At 40.6% G+C, this 21,874-nt stretch overlaps 1 protein-coding gene across 2 annotated transcripts in view; it reads right to left on the bottom strand.

Moving 5' to 3' along the window:
• Positions 1-31: 31 nt before the first annotated feature.
• Zmat4 (zinc finger matrin-type 4) overlaps positions 32-21,874 on the bottom strand; it is a 400,198-nt gene continuing 378,355 nt past the window's right edge. For both annotated transcript variants that reach the window (XM_048330717.1, XM_048330718.1), the window contains exon 7: positions 32-892. In XM_048330717.1, the coding sequence (XP_048186674.1) occupies positions 877-892 (16 nt within the window). In that variant the 3' untranslated portion in view covers positions 32-876. The remainder of the gene's footprint in view (positions 893-21,874) is intronic.

Genomic DNA, 21,874 nt, shown 5'->3' with positions numbered 1-21,874 from the left:
GATTTCAAGGCTGCAGATTCCTCCGGGTTGATTCACTTCTGTCCAAATTATTAGTGCTTCCTAATTAAAGCCCACAAATCAGGCCAATAACATGAGATGGACGTGTCCATCTCGTTCTGAGGTTTATCATTCTTCTGGAAAAACTTTTTTTACTACAGTCAACTGCTGTGAAGACATTTTTTTTGCCTAAGAGGATCATCATGCAAACTAATTCTTTTCCTAAGCTATGATTTGGCAGCTTGCAAACAGACTTGCCATGACCTGGAGAAGCTGTCCAACATCAGAAGGAGAGGATGGCTCTTCCTTTCCGCACCCTCCCTGAACTTGGCTTTGTCTCATTGCCAGTTCTTGTGTCGAAGGTGAAGGACTGGTGTGTCCAGTGTGTATCTTCCACAAATGGTGACATGTTCAGGTTCTGTGCAAGTTGTCACTGGCTATGTTCGGTGATGATAAAAGAGTGTTTTGTTTATTTCTAGATAGAGGTGGTTTGCATCACAATCAGCAAGGATTTCCTGGAATAATTATACACTAAGAAAAATCTAGAATAACTTAGAAAATAAAAAGTTTCCACTCTGTGTAAGTTTGAATAATGCTCCAACTGTTTGCTACAGATGATTTAGAACATGTGCTAAATATGTTATCAGTGAAGAACTTTTAAAAATCTATCCAAATATTATAACTTGCCACAAAATTAAAATAAAGGAGAAAGAAAGGAATCTTGTTCACTTTTGGAAATCAAGATTAGTCGTGTGTCAATTGGTGAAACCTTGTAGTAAATATTCATTATTCAAGAAAGGATCCTCGTCAGGTGGCTGATGAGCAGGTCTCCACAGCAGAGAAACGCTGGCGTCGTCTTAACTCTGGAGGGCATCTTCACTACTTATTCTTCAGGCTAGAAGATAAGAAGAAACACGATCTTACCTTCCTTCATCCTTACACACTCCACCATCCCGTGCGGTCTCCCATCCCTCCCTCCTCACCCCACATCACTTCAGTCATCAAACTTAAGTAGAGCTGAATTTATATGGTAAATCGTGATTCACTTAAATAGCCTGTGTGTACCATAACTCAATTACAAATGTCATCGGTATGTATGTAGAAAAGACTTTACATTTCTATACTGTCATTTCAGACACTAAATCCATTCCAAATGTTCTTAAGATACAAACGGTAATTTTGTTTCTACTTATGGTATATTGCATAGGGTATCCCTCCATGACAGACCCCCTTCCTGAGTTCGGAGAACAACTCTATAGCACCTTACATTTCAAAATAACAATTGTATTCATTTGGTATTCGTTCATAATTTTCCTGTTAGGAAAAATTTCCTCAAAAACTATTAATCAAGCAGACTGAGGTGTGGCTCAAGGGATAGAACATCAACCTTGGACAAAAAAGCCAAGAAAGAGGGCTTACAAAAAAGGTATTGATCAGTAATTTGATAACTAATTAACAAAGAGTCCTCTCCCTCCCTCCCTCCCCCCCTCCATCCATCCATCCCTTCCCCTCTCCTTTTACAGCCGGTGCTCTACCAATTGAGCCATACTTCTGCTTCTGACTTCTTTCCTGGTTAATTTCAGTAAGAGTATCTCTGAAAGTCAGAACTCTCTGGAACTATGATCCCTAGATCTCAAACTCCTGAGAAGCTAGGATTATAGGCATAAGTCAAAGGTACCCAGCCTCCTTTCTCTCTTGCTTTAAAAAACAAATATTTTTTATTATCTTTAAGTATTTGTACAAAGGAGTTCCACTCAACAAAACAGTGTAGGAAGACCACATATCTTGATCAGTGCCCCCTTTTTCATGACTTTCCCTATCCTTCAATTTTCTTAATTTTGTAGGCTATGCATTGAATTTCATGGCTTCATTCTCCCCCTCCACCACAGTACCCCCCCCTTCCACTCTAAATTCATCCCCCTCAGCTTCCTGTGGCTCTCACCAATTTCCTGGTGTTTGTTTTGTTGGGAGTGTGAGTTAGACTTTCTAACTAATTGCACCATTTGAGTTCTGTCCTGCATCATAAGAAAATGCCATTTATTGTTGTATACCATAGGTCAGGAAATTCATATTTATATTGTATCATCATTTAATCTCCACAGCTACATTTAATGTGTAAGCCATTGCCCCCAATTTAAAGGTGAGAACACTGAGCCTTAAATTAGCAAAGTTAGTTAATAAATGGCACAAGTCACACAGCTGGTAAGAGTTCAAAAGCAGAAGAGCCTGTTGGCCTACATGCAGCAGGGTTCTTTTCAGCTGACCCTGGGCTCTTGGTGCTAGGAGGCTGAATTTGGGGGAGGAGAGGGGTAAATGTGCTGCAAGAAGTTAGAATTCTCTCAGATGTTTTTTGTCCCTTGTCACTAAAATCCAAATAACTTAATGACATTTTGATGAATGAAAACTTAAATCTACAAAGGGGAATTCTATTATTCATCTAGACACACACAACCTATATTGAAACCTCATTTTCAAGAAAAGTGCTGTCACTAAATATTCCTGAGGTCAGAATAAGAATTTGAATTCTGTAGGTAGAATGCAGACCAAAAGAAAAGGCTACTACATGAATAAAAAGTAGCTTTGAAATTTTGCCTTGGGAATGACCTGGTAATCACATCCACTATTTAATAGAACTTCTAAAAAAAATCCTGTTTTAGAATCTCATTTTGAGCATCTCCTACTATTCAGTCATGACCTAAGGAAATTCTACAGTCATTGCCATCTTCATAAATTAATATGACACAAGGTTGGAAGTTCACACAGAGCAAACAAGTAGGATTCCATTTTTATGAACTACAAAGCCAAACACTTTCCACATGAAAATGAGTTTAGAACACAGAATCCTTGTATGACCAAGCAGAGCCACAGTAGGACAGTCTTTTGTCAAGATTAAATCATTGAAGAAAACCACACAAGAGGGGCTTTAGATTAATTTATAGTAAAAGTGGTATAATAAGAACTTAGACCTGCAATTAAAAAATATAAGAATTTCTTCTTTCTCATAGCCTAAGTATTCACCTCATTTCAGAATACACAGAAGTTATTTTTTAGATAACAAATTAAAATGTTTCTCAGTTCCCTACAGATTTTCTAATTATTCACCCTTTTCTGTTATCATGACTGGAATGCCTCCTTCATAATTTAGATTGCATTGCATCTGATAAAAAACAACATGGACAATTTTATCGCTATTAATAAATATGAAGTCATCCAATCCAAGAAGAAAATTCTTTTCCATCTGAGCATTAAGCTGCATAATTTATGTATTTTCAGAATTTGCTTTAAATAGAAAACTGAAAAAAATGTGCAGATAAAAGAAGCCATTACATTGCTTCTATTTGTGTTAGGGGAAAGTGTTTGTTCTCAGTCTTAAATCTGATTCCATTGAGAGAAGACTATTGCATCCGATACATTCCAATCCCATAATTCACCTTATTTTCAGTATATATATATATATATATATATATACTGATATATGATATATATATCATATATACATCCAACATATATATTTATATATGTACAGAAAATAAGGTATATTGACTACTTGGCCTCTATTTCATATCTGTTATCTTTAAAAATAACTAGACATGAACAGAAAATTCTCTTTGGATCTTCATGGGGAATTTATACCTATACCTTCCCCAAAAAGAAATTTCTAAGTCAGGCAACTGCAGGGCAACGCTAACATCCGTGGGAGCTCTGACCATCCGGGGTTATGATGGCTTCCAGGACAAGCCAGGTTAGCATCTTACCTGCTGAAACAGTTAAGTACAAAAACCTTCTGCTCCTGCCACCATATCTCCCTTTGTCACATTCTGACTTAGAAAAATCCAGAAAAGAGGATCTGTTCCAGCCTAGGTAGCAGAGAGAAGCCTGTATAGACACTAGGAAGCACCTTAAATCATCCAACCTTTGGATATGACCAGAAATGTGAGCAATCCTCCTGAGATTTAACCAAAGGGAAGATGGGTAGGCACACGCAGAAGGGAGTGGCTAGAGAAACCACTAGATTTGTTCCATACCAAATTTAAGTTTTCAATGAGTCAGTAATAAAGGAAAGCAGAGAATCCTCGGCCATTATAAAGTCAACCTTCTGGTAGCAGAGAGCACGTTAACTGGCTCTAAAAGAGTGCCTTGATAGGCATAGCTCATTAGAACCAACGTGGGCCGATTTTACTAGACTACGACAAGTCATGTTCCAGGCATTTCCAAAATCACACTACTCAACAGTCTTGTCTTTAAACTTGTTAACCTTAGCTTGAAAAGTGAATGACACCCAACACTTGATTTGGTTACAGTGATACAAGGATAAACCAAATTCTATTTATAAAACTGAACATTTCCCAATCTCCATTCTTTTTCTTTTTTTTTTTTTTGGTCAGTAGTGGGGCTTCAACTCTGGGTCTGGGTGCTGTCCCTGAGCTCTTCAGCTCAAGGCTTGTGTTCTAGTACTTGAGCCACAGCACCACCTCCAGTTTTCTGGTGGCTAATTGGAGATAAGTGTCTCAGGGACTTTTCTGCCTGGGCTGGCTTTGAACTGGCGTGAGCCACCGGTGCCTGGCTGCATTCTGTTTTTCCTATGTATCCCCTAAATACAAAAATTCAGATGTTTTTTCTAGTCATTTTTTCCTTTCTTAACCCATAACTAATGAATCACACATCTGTGTGTCTTCTATCTCATATCTAATTATGCTATTTTCTTTGTGTCTCTGCCCATGCCCTACTCTATCTAGGCCCGTGGTGTTGTACTGGATTTTTGCCTTTGCAAGCATCTCTGTGTGCATCACACTGTGTTCCAGTGCTTCAGTGGGCACCCCTCACATCCTGGGAAAGAAATGTCTGCATGAAGCCAGGCACCGGTGGCATGCCTGTAATCCTAGCTACTCAGGAGGCCGAGATCTGAGGATCATGATTCAAACCCAGCCTGAGCAGGAAAGTTCCTTTGAGACTCTTATTTCCAATTAACCACCAGAAAACCAGAAGTGGCACTGTGGCTCAAGGGGTAGAGCACTAACCTTGAACTGAAGAGCTCAGGAACCAGGCCCAGAGTTCAAGCCCCATGACTGACCAAAAAAACAACAAAATAAAAAAAACAACAATATCTGCATGTAGCACACTAAAGTCGCTGATGACATGGTGCTTTTTCTTCAGGGCCAATTTTCTGTCAGTGATCCCTTCAGTATTCCCCATGACCTTCGTGACTCTGGAGAATTTCATGAGGTTCCTGAACTTGCCATGTTCTCAGATGCTGCTTCAGTTCACACAGGCTGTTCTCCCCAGAAACGTACTCTGGTCCTTGTGCTCACCTGCTCCCTCTCATTTCTCAGGGGAAGCATACTTCCTTTAGATTTCATTTCCTAAATTACCCTGACACACTGAAAAATGGAATGGGGAGAGCCAAGTAACCAAGCTATAGGAGGTGTTAGTAAACAGATAGTCCTAAGACAAGGGGTCCCATGTATTTTGTTTCTGAGAAGGCTGACTGTCCAGCAAATCACAGGGGTTGGGGAGCAAAGGGGAGTAGATAAAATGTGGGAGAGAAGAGCTGGCGAGAGGACGGTGGGGAGGTGGTGTTCTATCATGCATGGTACTATCTATGAATGATACTAAAATCTTAAATACAGTTGTCTAAACCACAAAATACTTGCAAAATGTTTGTTTTAAATGGAATTCTGAATAGCATGCTTGATGCAGGAAGTGTATATCACAGAGAAGCATTCTAATGAATACAGGACAAAGATGCAGAAAGAGCAAAGATATTAGGAAGCAAGTTGTATGTAACTCAGGCATTCTGATGCCAATTTGAGATGGCTGAAGGTAGGATGAGGTTCAGGTGACAGATCTAACATCTAATAAACACAAGATGAATTTATACCAATCCTTCTTGGAAAACAAGTTCTGTAGAGTTATAACCTATAAGATAGGGAAATAATTCAAGAAAATTCTAGCTAATTCAGAGAAAATACTGGCATTATGAGTAGAAATTATGAAAAATCAAAATAAAAAGCATTTGGAATGAATGTAATCCTAGCAAAATTGATCAAGACAATTTGTAACTAATTAAAACACCTAAGAAAACAATCCTCCTCTGGTTATACGGAATTCTCACTGTTCATATGTAAATGAATAGTCCCAATGTGCTTCATAGCAGTTTATTCCTTTAAGAAGCCAAATATTCTCTTTATAATTTTGTTGATGCTATTCATCTGCTCTATACAACATTTTTCATAAATCTCAAAATAATGAAATTGTAGAGCCAGAAGGGATCCTTGAACCATTTAAGAGAGTCCACCATCATTTTAGATAAAAAAGGTTGAAGGCACCTCTAACACAACCTGCATCTGGAGTCCTCCGCCCTCACTTGCAGGCCCTTTTCTGTGATGCCTTCTCTTTGGTTCTAGCCAAGCAGGCAATGCAGACAAACAAGTTAAGAGTGTAAGGAAATAGGCTTTGAGGCTTCATCAGGACCTGGGAGTCTCCCAGTCTGAAGACGAGAGACCCTGCTACTTTTCCATTTACTTTCACACCTAGGAGCTGTAACTTGTGTCTTAACCTCCGCTCTGGCATTTTCCCCCACAACCTCTGCAATTCCCTCTCCCCACACCTTCTTCCTACTTGGACATACATCCTAAGTACTTTCTTTCATTGTCTCATATCCTACTGCCATCTTTTGTTTACTGTCAGCTTCATCAAAGAAGCCTGGGGACTGTGTCTCCCTAATTCTGTATTCTCTCAGCTTGTAATTAGACCTGACACAGAAATGATGCACAAACTTTCCTAAACAAACACAAGAAGAAAGCCAGAAAAGGAATCCAGTTGCCACACTGCGAAGCAGGCTGACCTCCATATCCTCTCATCAACTGTCTTGTCTTGGGCAAGTCCATTTCTAGCCTGCATTTTCAGATAAGAAAAACAAGGATTTAGAGCATCTCTTACATCCATTCTTATCCATTTTTAATGGTTTTTACATATGCAAAGGGCTTCTGATAGACAGAAAACTGACATTAAACACATCAGTTGTTATTAGTGGATGTTCACGGACTGTGTTATTAACTTGTTTATCCTCATTCATCAATTTGTAAAACAAAGATCAATAAATATGTTCCTCAAATGGATGTTGTAAGGATGAAATGACCACTAAAATATAGAGCAGCTCATGTCCTTACCCTCACTTAGTCACTTGAGAGAAGTTTCTGAGGTAGCTGTTGTACAGTAAAGCATTGTTTGGCCTTTACCCCAGGCTCTTGGGAAGACTGTCTGTAGTATCTGAAATTTCTTAAATGATAGAAGTATCTTTGCTAGTCATACAGGATCTTCATAGTTTATACTGGTAGAATGTCTATTGTAAGGCACTAGGGATGTTTAGGGATGCAGATTAGCCATTCTATAAAGATAGACCATCAAGTTACAAGGCTGATGTAAAAATATTTCAGCTGAAACTTTGGAGAGAAGAGAGGAGTAGGAGATAGAGTCCAGTCACACAGGTAATGACTCACGCAACTATAAACATTTGTACACCAAAGCTCACTTGGAGCTTCCGGCTGATGAATGCATCAGTGTCCTAAAAGGTTACTGAGTCCTGGTTTTACAAGGACACGATAAAGACACCCCATTGGCTGGGCCCTTCCCAGACTTGTGCTATACAGCTAACTAGCTGCTCCTGATTTGTATTTATGATAGAATGAAGAGTCTAGCTCTATCCTCAATTTTGTGAATTATTAAACTTGCAATAACAGTGGATACCCAAAATGTATAACTAGTCAGAAATACACATGAATTTATAGTGAGTCAGAAACACACAGAATTTGTGCCATTGTGAGGGTGATCTTGTTGAAGGCTGCCTTAAGCTTGTAAAATCTACCCTAACACTGAATCATATCAGAACTCCATTGTGCAAATGACCTATCTAATTCTCTTTATATGTCAGGCCAGGTGTTTACTGAAGCACATGGCAAAGACACTTCAGGATTTGCCAGAGAGTAAATGTATCCATCAAATGACTCATCTAAAATCTTCCTCTGGTGTATGCTTCCTCCATGGTTTCTGCCTCAGTTTCCTGATCCATAAAATGGGTATGAGATCATAACACAAAGACTTCTCAGCCTGCTATGAAGACTAAATCTTACTATATGACAATATTATGTACCTGGCACATACAGAAAAAAACAAACTGATGCTCTTTCTTATTATCACTATTATTTTTTATTTATCTTCTCCACGGGCCTTGGATTTAGGTTAGGTCAGTTTCTGAGTCTGTTATAGCTGGTAGGCACACAGATGGGGTCTTTAATCAAGTATACTTTCTATACACAAATGGAGGCTCTGGTTTTACCTATTCCAAGGGAAGTGATGGGTTATGCATGTCAAAGGATGCTAGGATAACCATGTAGGGGTAATATTTGTTGAGTACTCAATGATAGGCCCTCAAAAGGCAGCAGTGGTCTAGGGTTCATTGTCCACCCTGATATTCCAGTATCCACATATGCCTATTTAAGTACAAGTAATTTAAAATTCAATTTGTAACATTTTAAGTGCTACCAGCCACATGTGCCTTGTGGCACTGCATTATGCTGAATAGATAGAAAACATTTCCATGATCAGAAAGCATTCCTGTGAACGGTGCTGGTCTGTCAGAAGCCATCAAAAGTGGTCATAAATCATATGTACTGTAAAATGCAAATAATTGTTTCCTTTTCTTTGATTCTATAGGCCTACAGAAGTTGTTAATTTCTTCCACATTACAAAAATACGTGATTTATATAGAGACGTGATTTATGTAGAGAGATGAACCTTTATTTGTCTTCCTAATCTCTCCCCTTTCTCACACACTGTTGGGTCGTTAGCCCACACCTGGGCCTGAGGGTTTGAAATGTACTCTACTGCTTGGGCTGGTAATGACACTAATTCAATTTTTATAATGCATGATTTGGCAGTGATTGCACTATTATTAAGGTCACTTAATTCTACATTATACACTGAAAACTTAGAAAAAAAGCATTAAGGCAGGGGTCTATGGCTGCACAGCAATTGGTACTTCATCCCTCTGAGTTTCAGTCTCCTTGTCTATTTAATGAATAAATGAGTCTGCTTACTGTCTCAGTCCCTTTTACCTGTACCATGCTGAAATCCCATGGTTTGCACAGGACACAACAGCAGAGACTCAACCCTGTCTGTCATTTCATTCTAACTTCAGCAGCATTTTTGGAGTGCCATTTAAATGATCACAAACTCCCAAATAACAAATCAAAAGACAGAGTGTGATACCAACTTCCTTTTCTTAAGCTCAGAGTTCCTGTGCTATCCAGTGTCAACTATAAACACAGCCAACCTTTCCGTAGTATCCATATCCACAACTGAAAGCTGTTAGCTCTACCTGGTAAATGTGACAGTGGGACAAGGAAGAGACTTGAGATGGCCCACATGTGGTCAGCGTCTCTCTGAGGGGCTCTGGTCTTCTCTGACTTGCATGGAGGCATCCAGGTCTAGACCAACACCAAACAGAACACTCGCTCAGAGGACTGCAAAGCAGTAGCATCTGTGGTAGGCAAATTCAGTGATGTTTTCACTACACTCTGGAGTCACTGAAGTAAAAACTCCACGTTGCTCTCCCACTCACGTGACCATTTACTTTCAACTGTCTCAGGAAGACAGTTGATACACAGAGGGTAAACTGCTGTGGAGTGCCACTCACTCCCTGCAAAGTCCAGGCACTGACAGGGAATCCCTCACTTCTCTAAATTGAGGCGAAGACATTTACATAGGGCATTTGTAAGACAAATGAATCAATGAGAGTCCTTTGTGTTTTGTTTTGTTTTGTTTTGTATAGATTATTTTTATTATAAACAGTATAATATATGTAATGTCTCAACTACAAACCTTTCACGTGAAAGGGTCTCTAACATGCATTGTTTTGATATTATGAAGCAAAAAAAGTTTAAGAACCTTCAATGAGAGTCCTTTGTAAATGGTAAAATGAGTGATGAGTAAAACTATGCAGGTAGAAGTCATTACTATTAGAACTTTACCTTGTAAAATTGTGGAAACAGAACAATGAAATCCCCTCCCCCATAAAATTAATGCAAATGAATAAAAATAAACAGATAAATGCAGAAGTAAGTGGAAAAAAGAATTCTTACTTTCTACTACCATATGGCTTTACCACTCTTTAACTTCTGCTTCATACTTTTTTTTTCCAGTCCTGGGGCTTGAACTCAGGGCCTGAGCACTGTTCCTGGCTTCTTTTTGCTCAAGGCTAGCACTCTGCCAACTTGAGCCACAGCACCACTTCTGGCCTTTTCTATATATGTGGTGCTGAGGAATCAAACCTAGGGCTTCATGTATAAGAGCCAAGCACTCTTGCCTCCAGGCCATATTCCCAGCCCTGCTTCATACATTTTAATTAAGATAATGTGGAGGGGGGCATGAGGGACAAGGTAACAAACAGTACAAGAAATGTATCCAATGCCTAATGTATGAAACTGTAACCTCTCTGTACATCAGTTTGATAATAAAAATTTGAAAAAAAAAAAAGAAAAATTCCCTTATGAGGAAATACTACTTTAATGTTGTGTAATAAAAATGATGGAAAGAAAAAAAAAAGATAATGTAGTAGGGACATTCAACTAAACATTATTCAACTGAACAGTATTAATGAGTCGTTCACATTGTGAATCTGTATTACCATGGACTTCCAAATATCCAAGGAATCAAATTTAATATATGGGAAACATGACTTTTCTCCAGCTGGGGCTGCTGACAACTTGGCCCACATGGCCAGAAAGTGAAACAGGCAGGGAAGGAAGAGCAAAGATGTCCAAGAAGTTGAGAAGGAAAGATTCATGTATGTGTAGAAAGAGCTACTCAAATCTATTTCTAGTTCCCAACTCTGCCCTGACCAACACTAATGACTATGGTGATCTAGCTGAAGAGAGGCTTTTAAAGAGCCTGTGGGTGTTAGCATTTCCCCTACCTTAAGTCCTTGGCCCCTCCCACTAGCTCCCAGCTCCACCCAGATCCAAACTCCAGGCCCTAGAATTAGAGTTGGCCACTCCCACTCACCACCCAGACCTACCTGCCTTCTTTCTAGCCCCAGAGTTACAAGCTACCACCTGGATAAGGTGTGTAGTGTACCCTCTCCAGTGGGAGATATGGCCCCACAATTTTTTTTTCCAATATAACACACAGACAAATAAAAATTCACAGAAACCCCACCAAGTAGTTGAGGAAAATGACATCATCACAAACACTGCTATCTTAGACTGAAAGAATAGACAAGGTATAAAATGAAGAAGCCAGTAGAACCTCCCAGCAGGAAGCAAGTCAGGCACACACACACACACACTCTCTCTCTCTCTCTCTCTCTCTCTCTCTCTCTCTCTCTCTCTCTCTCTCTCTCTCTCTTTTGAAAGGAAGAATAAGTCTGAAATGATTTCTGGGTTCCTGCATCTGAAATCAGTGTCTTGGTGCTATCCCCTCCATGAGTGTGCAGGATAGCTGGATCTGGTGACTCGCTTCTAACATGTCGAATATGAACAACAGTACTGCTTCCCAGATGAGGGGACAAAAGATTGTGCTTCAAAAACACACTATTTTATTTGTTCTGATTATCAGTTGTTGCTGTATGTTATGATCTTTTTTCCCTCAGGGTGTGGCCAGCCTTTTACCAGGCTCTCAGAACCTCATTTCAAGGACCCGCAGGAAACAAATCCTGCCAGCAACCATTAAAGTTGGGAAAATGAATCCATCCCTCCTATAGCCTTAAGATGGCAAGAACAGTGGCTGAAACCTTACAATGAGCTCAAAGCCCAAGAACCCAATTAAGCCCAGATTCTTGACTTACTAGAAAGATGAGGTAACACATGTTTCAACTGATACATTTTGGGACAATTTGTTAAGTAATACTAGGCTACAAATAGCAATATGGGCTGATTTATAAATTCATGTGCTGAGGCCAACCTGTTAGAATGTGGCCTTATTTAGACACAGAATCATGGCCCACATAATTGGTTAAGATGAGGGCAATCTGGAGTAGGTTTGGACACTACACCAGTGACACTGGTAGCCTTACACAAAGGAGTCATCTCTGTGTGCATACAGGGAAGATACCATGTGAAGACTGGAGTTGTGTGCCATAAACTAAGGATCCACCGGAAGCTAGACAAGATCTGAGAGAGGTCCTTTCCTTTTTTCAGTTCCATTAAAAAGACACAGCCGCGCTGATACCCAAGGATAGTAACTTTCTACCACACAACCCTCATGAAAAAAAATTCTGTTTAGATGTCACTAGGAATGTAGACGTTTGTCACAGTATCCATGGCCCCTGCCAGCAGGGCAGTCAGAAAGCAGGAGATAAAGTGTGAGCACTTGGAGAGGCAAATGGAGTGTGAACAGGAGAGACAAAGGCAAGGGAACCCACGATGCTGGCATCTTCTCACTAAAGCCAGCCAAAAAGTCTATGGGGGTGTTCTTTACCAAGTCCCATCTGGACTGTTCCAATCAAAGAAAATCATCACTCTTCACCTGGCAGGCACTGCCTGCCACCATGACCTCCTTCACACAGCTTAGAGAGGAGAGGACAGAGCAGCGGCAGGAAAGCGAAGCAAAGCAAAAGCCAATCCAAGGAAATCCACATGGACCTTCCCTGCGGTATGGATTTGTCCCTAGGAATAAGAGAAGACAAAGAAAGATTGACTCTCTCTAGTGTACACCCAGTGACAGGACCAGCTGACCTATTTTAAAGAAACCACAGTGAATCACTTTAACAAGAAATCATCTTCTTGAGCACCTCTTATATAATAAATCTGACCTCCACAAGAAGCTCACAAAGCTCAGCTTTGAAGCTCAACCTGTGGGAGTCCAGGTGTTAGCACCTATCCATTCTCTACCTCGGGAAGTATTTTACTTTCAGCCAACAGACAAAAAGAAATTGATCACAAATAATTCAGGTCTGAAAAGCAGATGCTTGGAATTAAAATCCATGCTGAATACTCTCATCCAATGCTGGTGAGTCCTGCCTGGGGGGCGGGGGAGGGGGGAACCTTTGTTTCTATTGTTGTTGACTTTGTTAATATTCCAGAAGGAAGACTGAAGACATGAATTACATTTCCAGTGGTGCTGGGACAAAAGTTTGATTCCTCAGACAGCACGATTACCAGTTTGTAGCTATTGCCTTTCAACAGGTATGCTTTACTCCTCAGTGACAGGTCCAGAGAAGGGTTCTCCAAACTGTGTGTGAGCTGCGAATTCCAGGAAGCTGTCTGCTCCCCACCAGTGACAACAGCAACGGGAGGGATCTGAACACACGGAGCTGTGTAGGTAAAGCTCCATGCGGCTCCTCTGCGCCTCCCACCCTACCACCTGCAGCTGCTCCAGGAAAGGATAATATTTAAAAGCATTTAAACAAAAAGCAAGGGGAGGATGATATGGAAATGTAATCATGAAAAGGAGTGACATTCCTCAAGGTGCATCACTTACAATATTTTGATTAATCCCATTTTTGAATGGCAAAGCAGCTTATGTTAATAAACAGCAGACTCCAATTAGACATCTGCTTGTACCATCCAAATGAACCCCTTGGCTGGCTCATGCACGTCACCAGTTTCCTTGCATTGGTGTGGGTGTCGGGGAGGTTTGAAGCCATCTGAAGAACCACAGGGGCCAGTGGATACAACACCCCCCTACTCCTGGTTTCTTTCTACAGTTATCTTCCTTTCTTGGCTTCTCCTATAAGTCTTTCACCATCTGGACTTCCTGACCTAAAATTCCATCTAGAAAGCAACAACTCCCAGCAAGGAATTTTCCTGCTGATGCCAGGAAAGCATTTCATAGGCTACCTGGAACCCAAAGAAATCAAAGCCTGTTGGAAAGGACATGTATCTTAGGGCCAGACAGAGCTGGACTAGAATGAAAGCCTTATCGTTATGGCAGTGTTAATATTTGCCCCCTACACATATTTAGAGTCAAGCACTATGGTAATGTGCTGGCGACACAGCAGGAGTTCAAAATAGCAGATCCCCTCATCTTAGCTTAGTACAGAGACTGGAGATAAATGGAAATAAATGACTGGTATCATATCCAAAGGTGATAAAGATTAGGGACAAAAGGCAAGGTAGGAGACATGGAGACTGTGGAAGTAGAAGTGCCATTTCATGTAGGGTGGTAGGGAAAGGCCTTGAGGGGCCTAGGCATACTGTTGTTAGGGTAGGAGCAAGCAGATCAGTTAGTGAAAAGGCACCAAGACCTTGCTAGTGATATTCTCAAAAGGGAGAAAAGAAGCCAGTGTTGCAGGAGCCAAGGGAAAGGAGGGACAGAGACACTGGAGGGAAGGCAGCTTAGGTGTCTATGGCTGTGCTGGCCAGAGTGCAGATTTTTAAGCCTTCATGTGGAAGAAGATGAAAAGCTAATGATTCATGTGGAACCAAAGGGTAGCCTGATCCTGAGGAGGAGGAGGAGGAGGAGGAGGAGGAGGAGGAGGAGGAGGAGGAGGAGGAGGAGGAGGAGGAGGAGGAGGAGGAGGAGGACTGAGTTTTTCCTATCTCATCCTCTTGAGTATCTGGAAGTACAAGCATGAGATGCGGGCACCTGCCTTAATTGAAAATGTTTATATTGCTTGAGTTAAAATCAACAAACATACCAGAAATGAAGTTGACAGGGAAGCACATGCTTTTATGAGAGAGCCTGATGGTTCTGTAGTGACTTTTGTGTGGCTACTTCAACAACAAACTCTTCATCACCTTCTATTAGTCCAGACAAGAGTGCTCTTGACTGGCTGTGCAGCTGACCGAGCACACATTACAGACTACAAGAGAGAATCCCCCAGAAGGCAGGGGGAGAGTCAAGACAGGGAGGGATGGTGATTTGCTTTGATTTGTCTTCATTGTCATCATGAGATTAACGTACAAATGAGTTTTCCTCTTTTCTCCTTTCTGAGTGGACAAGGATCACAATGATACAGAAATGCCAGTAAAGCAGGTTCACACGTTTCTCCCTTTACAAGATCTTAGGGTGTTGGCTGTGACTGAGGAGTAATTACGGTGACTAGAGACGGGGAGCGGGCCACACATTTCAAGTTTGCATCTCCAACTTTGAGTTGTGTCTTTAAGGCTAGGGAAAACTAAAACTAAGGCTAAAGCTAAAAATGTCAGTGTCCAAAGATGACTTACAACCAAAGCTGTGCTCTGACTTAGGGAATGGCTGCTCTCCAGTATACAGGAAGAAACCTGAAGCCCAGCGGGCCTTCATGGGCCACAACTGGATTGCTGAGTCTACTCACCAAACCCCTGTCTGAGTTACTTCATATTCAGAACATGCTATTCTAAATCATCTCTGTTTTCCTGTCATGTCTTCTAATCCATCCACTGACCCACTCAGAGGGACAAACACCAAAGAGAGCTTTTCAATTTCTTCTCAGTACTGCAATTCCTTCGATTTCCTTGTTGGACCAGGATTTGGTTGCTGAATACCTCTCTGCTACTACTACCTCTTAGTAGTCTTCCTTAGAGTCTCATTTCCCCGCTTACCTTCCAGCCACAACTGGCTAAGTACATCAGCTCACCACTCAGCCTGGAGAGCTGGCTTGCTAAGAGTATGGGGGCTTTGAGAATGTCCCTCACAGACGTGCACTGTGATGGGCATGATCTCAGGGTCCTCAAAGCTTCCAGTGGGCTGTTTCCACATGACTGAGTGTAACAGGGATGCTAAGGTTGGCCTAGGAAGACAGGTGTTCCTCTGAAGATCCTTGGACCAACAGCCCTACACAGCATTCTAAAATTCCATCCAAACTTTTCTCCCCTCTTCCCGCAAAGTTAGATTTGCGATGTGATAACTCTCCTAGTTCCCACTAGATCCCTTTGCTTTCAGCTTCCCAGATATGTTCCCTAATAAAGCTCTTGCATGATTAATCCTCACTAAGAATATGCTTCTCAGAGAAGCCACTCATGGGCAAACACAGTGGCCACATGTAAGAGCATATGTTTCAGTTGGTATACTATCCCAGAGTGTCTTATGATCTCCGCATTCAACATTATACTACATGGAATAAGAGTATATTATAGATGTTAAAGCTATTTAATGGTACTGCTGATATTAGAGATAAATTTTCACATCTTCACTGCATCTTGCATAAAATGCCACTATGCCTCCCAATTAGTGCATTTGTTTGCTGATACAGTGGTAGTGTCTTACACAACAGCTCTACGTCCATACTGGAAAAAATTAGTATATAGTAAATACTCAATAAATATATGCTGAAAGAGTGAATGTTTCCAGAATGAAGGAGGAATATTTATTGACTAAATGAATGATTGCACAAATGAATGACAACAAGCTTGAGGGCAGAAATAAATGGAAGGTCATAGAGAAAAATGAGGAAAAAAATGAAAATGTTTTTCTTTTTAAAGGAATAATGGAAATGAGTAAATTATAACTGACAATGGAAGGTTGGGAGAAAGACACCTATTGAGATTTACATCTAAAGTATAATTACTACTTGAGTATTTAAAGCTTTATAATTCTGTGGTTTGACTTGTAGTAGTTATGTAGTTATTATTTTTATGCACTGGAAGATGTATAGATGTTCAAGAAGTGATGGTTTTAGGTGATAAATGTGAAAGATCTGACTTTGAAAAATAGACTCAAAACTACCACTCCCACTTTAAATGTTGCTACAGTAAAGCTGTGCTGTGAAAAGCAAGGTATTTTTTTCATAGATGAGGCATGCCAATAGTTTATTCTACTCCATAGCTTACCCTATACTAGTCTCTTATTTGGACAGAATCAACCTCTTAAGAAATGTTATTAGGGCTGGGGATATGGCCTAGTGGCAAGACATGAGGCCCTGGGTTCGATTCCCCAGCACCACATATACCGAAAACGGCCAGAAGTGGCACTGTGGCTCAAGTGGCAGAGTGCTAGCCTTGAGCAAAAAGAAGCCAGGGACAGTGCTCAGGCCCTGAGTCCAAGGCCCAGGACTGGCAAGAAAAAAAGAAAAAAAAAGAAAAAAAAGAAATGTTATTAGACCCATGTTGTATCTGTATTTGTAACTTGCCATTTTCAGAAATGAAAGCTGTATCATAGTAAAGATTAAAAGCTTGAATTCACACCAATGTTTCTCTTTTTTAATTGTGATTTGAGCAGTGACTATAACCTCACAGGCACTAATTTCCTACACAAAGCAGATGATAGGAAAACTTTCCATACAGTTGGTGAGGATTAAATGGGGTCATAAATGTGTATGCCAGCAACCAGGAGGCAGTGACATTGAATGCATTTTAAATGTCTGAGATGAATCAATAACTTTGTATTTCTCCAAAATTAGGACCTACTTGGACAGTCTGGAAAGTGGCTTAATGGTAGAGTGCTTGCCTAGCATGTATGAAGCCTTGGGTTCGATTCCTCAGCACCACATAAACAGAAAAGGCTAGAAGTGGTGCTGTGGCTCAAGTGGTAGAGTGCTAACCTTGAGCAAAATGAATCCAGGGACAGTGCTTTGGCCCTGAGTTTGAGCCCCAGGACTGGCAAAAAAAAAAAATTCTACATGGACAGGTTTCCCATAATTCCTCTCTATGGATGCCACTTACTATTTGGGTAATAAGCTCAGCTCCAGGTTTCCATAGCACCTTTCTTTTGCAGATTTCGGAAATTCCCTTAACACATTTCCAATCTTTTGTTAGTCTGCTGTAAATAGTTGCTGCTACCCCTTGTCAGAGCTCCAGCTGGGATGTAGTGTAGCCCTCCATAAACCCATGTACTTATGCAGTTGTGGTTTAAAGGTCCAATTCTCCATTCTTTTCCTACATCCCACAATCCAAATCTTGAGTCTTCTACTTATTCTTCACACTAAAACTTGTTTTTCGGAAGCATTTAAACTATCTGCATTAGATATGATTCAATAAGTTTAATTAATATTTACTGAATTCTTACTTGTGTCAGACATTGGGTCTACTCTTGCCAGTGACTGTATACTTTAAAGGAAGCACCATGTCAAAACATATAAATAAAAATAAGCAAAATATATTGGGACAATGTGTACAGAAATGGCTGTCCCTATGGATTGAATTAAACAGTCTTTCTGTTAACTGTGTCACCAACATAGGCAGCCACACACTCCGTTGATGGCACGAAGGTGGGGGCAGATGATTCCTAATGATTCTGTAGAGAAGGACACTGGCTATTTTAAGACATGTCCTTGCTCAGAGCCAGTGGCTCAAGCCTGTGATCCTATCCACTCAGAAGGCTGAGATCTAAGGATCACAGTTCAAAGCCAGCCCAGTTTGGAAAGTTCCTGAGACTCATCTCCAATAGACTACTCAAAAGGAGTCAGAGGTGGAGCTACGACTCAAGTGTTAGAGCACTAGCCTTGAGCAAAAGAAGTTCAGGGAGAGAGCCCAGGCCCAGCATTCAAGCCTCAGGACAGGGACACACACACAGTTCTCAAATTCTTTCACACGCTTCCATTCAAGAGCAGAATGTAGTCTCCACCCCATCTCTCTTTATTGTGGTAGGGGATCACTTACTCTGACTACTAAGAGAAATTAAAAGCAGTAAATGAAACTTCAGAGATTTAATCAAAACAGGAATGGCACCTGCCTCCTTGCTCCTCCTGCCTCCTCTTCTTGGAATGCGGCTATCACCAGAGGCGTGAGCCTGTGGTGGGGACTTGAAGCCTTTTGCTGGGGGTCATAGGCGTGTGGACGGGAATCCGTCATTCCCATTCAGTCTCACACAACCCATATTTTGCCCGATTCACAGAAATGGAGATATGAATTATCATAAGATATTTCATGCCTGACATCATCTTATTCTTATAATAATTCTATTGGAGAGTAGGGGAATTATTATTTTCCATTTTATAGATGATTTAAGTGAATTGTATAAAGTTGATAATGAGAGATATGGATGGTTTGATAAGTCATGAACTTCAGTCTACCATGATTTCCTCTAAATTATAGACTTTACAATAATCTTTTCCAAAGCCAAATACTATAAACTAGTAGAGAAAAGGAAAGAAACATTGGTTGTTCATTCTGTGACAAGAGAGACATAAATAGATACTTTGTAATTCTTATTTCATTTGATCATCATATCCAATGACAAAATTCTCCTTCACATCAGTTTTCAAAAGAGCAATCTTGAGGGTGAAAGAAATTAACAAGAAAATTTGAATGGTCATTGTGCCACTTAATATAAGTACTGGGGCTGGGGATATGGCTTGCCTCGTATACATGAGGCCCTGGGTTCAATTCCCCAGCACCACATATACAGAAAACGGCCAGAAGTGGCGCTGTGGCTCAAGTGGCAGAGTGCTAGCCTTGAGCAAAAGGAAGCCAGGGACAGGGCTCAGGCCCTGAGTTCAAGGCCCAGGACTGCCCCCCCCCCAAAAAAAAAGAATATAAGTACTATAGATGACATATATATATATCAAAGTCACTGTGGTTCAGTACTACTAATCTGTCTCTCTTTAGTTTGGTAGTTGTAACTTGACATAAGGTAGAATTATCTTCATTTACTTTTTGTTACTGTGTTTGGTTAAAATACAAGGACAGATTAGGCTCCAACTATAATTTCAAAGCACCCACTTCAAAATCATCAACGTCTATTTCTGTGTTGGATAATGGCATACCCATAAATGTCCTTGAAAACACAAATTAACTGAACAATGTCATCTAGGTACTGAGAATGCATCAATGAAAAAGAAATGAACTGTTGTCTTTACAGAGTTTACCTCAACATGTTAAACAGCAATAAACATTTTAAAATCAAGTGACACATTTTGGAAACTGTAATCCTGCCTCATCCTTCTTCAGCTTGATTGGGCCAACAACAACTGCCATTTTGTTTGTCTTTCCTCAACACCCTTTCATGTGCTTCTTGTGGATTTTAGGTATTCCATTCACAATCACAGATGTCCCTCACAGTCTTCAAGAAGGATAGTCACTACAACAAAAAATAGAAGCTAATATGTAGCTCTAATGGCTCAAGCTATTGGTCCTTACTTGAGACTATGAGATCTAAGGATCTCAGTTTTAAGCCAGCCAGGATAGGAAAGTTCATAAGGTTCTTATCTTCAATTAGCCACCAAAAAGCCAGAAGTGGAGGTACGATTCAAGTGGTAGAGGTGCAGCATTGAGTGAAAAAGCTAAGGGATACTTCCAAGTTGAAGCCAAAGAACAAAAACAAAACAAAATAAACAAAAAACATGGTAGTCAACATCCATTAAGATTTACAGAAATAGCCAGGTGCTGGTGGCTCATACTGATGAACTTATACACTCAGGAAGCTGAGATCTAAGGATTGTGGTTCAAATGTAGCCTAGGCAGGAAAAACTGTGAGATGCTTATCTCTAATTAACCACCAAAAATTCAGAAGTGCAGCTGTAGCTCAAGTGGTAAAGCCTTGAACAAGAAAGCTAAGGGAAAGTGCTCAGGCCCTGAGTTCAAGCCCCAAGACTGGCAAAAAATATATAAATAAATAAAACACTTATGAAAATAAGCCCAGTCCTCAGTTTTGTGGAAATTATCTTATTTAATTCCCATTACTCTATGGAGTAGGTACAGATATCTCCATTTTACAGATGAAGATTAGTTCCACTGCTTTTCTGATGTGACACAATAAAGAACCAATATGTCAGAGTCATGTTCTTCTACTCTAGTCTTCCCTTCTTTCTTCTTCACAGAGAGCATCCCATGGCCTCCCACTTTCTGCTAGCATCCCTTACCTCATTGAAAGATAACCCTGTGGTCTCTTTCCCTCTTCCTATCTCAGATTTTATGCTCCTCTTCCTCCCGCGGGCAGGCTGTGTTCTGTATCATTCCCCCTGTTCACATACGACAGCCTAGCTTCTCTCTAAATGCTCCATAACTGCCTTGGCTAGGATCATAAGTAAACCAATTCCAGACCCTGTGAATGGCATTTATACCTTATCTCACCATTACTTCTCCCTTGCCTTTGCCTCTGTCCAAGACTCCTTCCTTCTTAAAAGGAAGTTCCAAGACTGTATCCCAAGACACAAGCAGCACGCTTGTCTTGTCTTTGTAAACATTCTTTCCAGATCTCCTTCATCCTACATTTGGATTTTGCTATTTTTAAGAGAGTCGTCCTTGCTTATTCTCTTCTCCTCTGATATCCTCACAATTCACCAGCATTTATGTTGGCTTTAATGCCACAGCACCAGGACTCAGGAATCCCCAGTTCCACCTTATGTCAATTCCATGTCCCTCCAAATTGTAAATCTAATGACTTTTTTGTTTTTGTTTTTGCCCATTTGGGGCTTGAACTCAGGGCCTGAGTCCTGGCTTCTTTTTGCTTAAGGATAGCACATAGTCTACCACTTGAGCCACAGTGCCACTTCCAGCTTTTTCTGTTCATGTGGTGTTGAGGAATCGAACCCAGGGCTTCATGCATGCTAGGCAAGCATTTCACTACTAAGCCACATCCCCAGCCTATTCAATAACTTTTACTGAAAAAAATGTTTTTTTTTTTCCTTTTTGTTTGTTTTTGTGCTGGTACTGGGGCCTAAACTCTAGGCCAAGTGCTCTCCCTCTGTTTTTGTTATTTATTTATTTATTTCCCTGGAAAGGTGATGCACAAAGGGGCTACCGTCAGATAATGAGTACATTTCCAATTTTTTTTCTGTTAACAGAACTTTATTGTTAAATCACAGAAACTTTAGTAGTGCAAAACAAATGAAAATCACTAAGTCTACTTAACACCAAACAGCCATCTTTGTGGCTCAGCTTACAGTCTCCTGGCAATCAGTGGTGGCAGGCAAGAAGCCCAACAGTGCCACTCCACACAGCCTGCAGTAACCCTCTGCTTGTTGGCCACACTGGCTTGAAAAGGGCCAAAAACCCTGAAGCAGGACAGCAGCATCTGGACA

Source organism: Perognathus longimembris, chromosome 21, assembly GCF_023159225.1.
Source record: "Perognathus longimembris pacificus isolate PPM17 chromosome 21, ASM2315922v1, whole genome shotgun sequence".
Taxonomy (NCBI): domain Eukaryota; kingdom Metazoa; phylum Chordata; class Mammalia; order Rodentia; family Heteromyidae; genus Perognathus; species Perognathus longimembris.
Note: the sequence above shows the minus strand (reverse complement) of the source record. Positions and strands in the feature narration are given on the sequence as shown.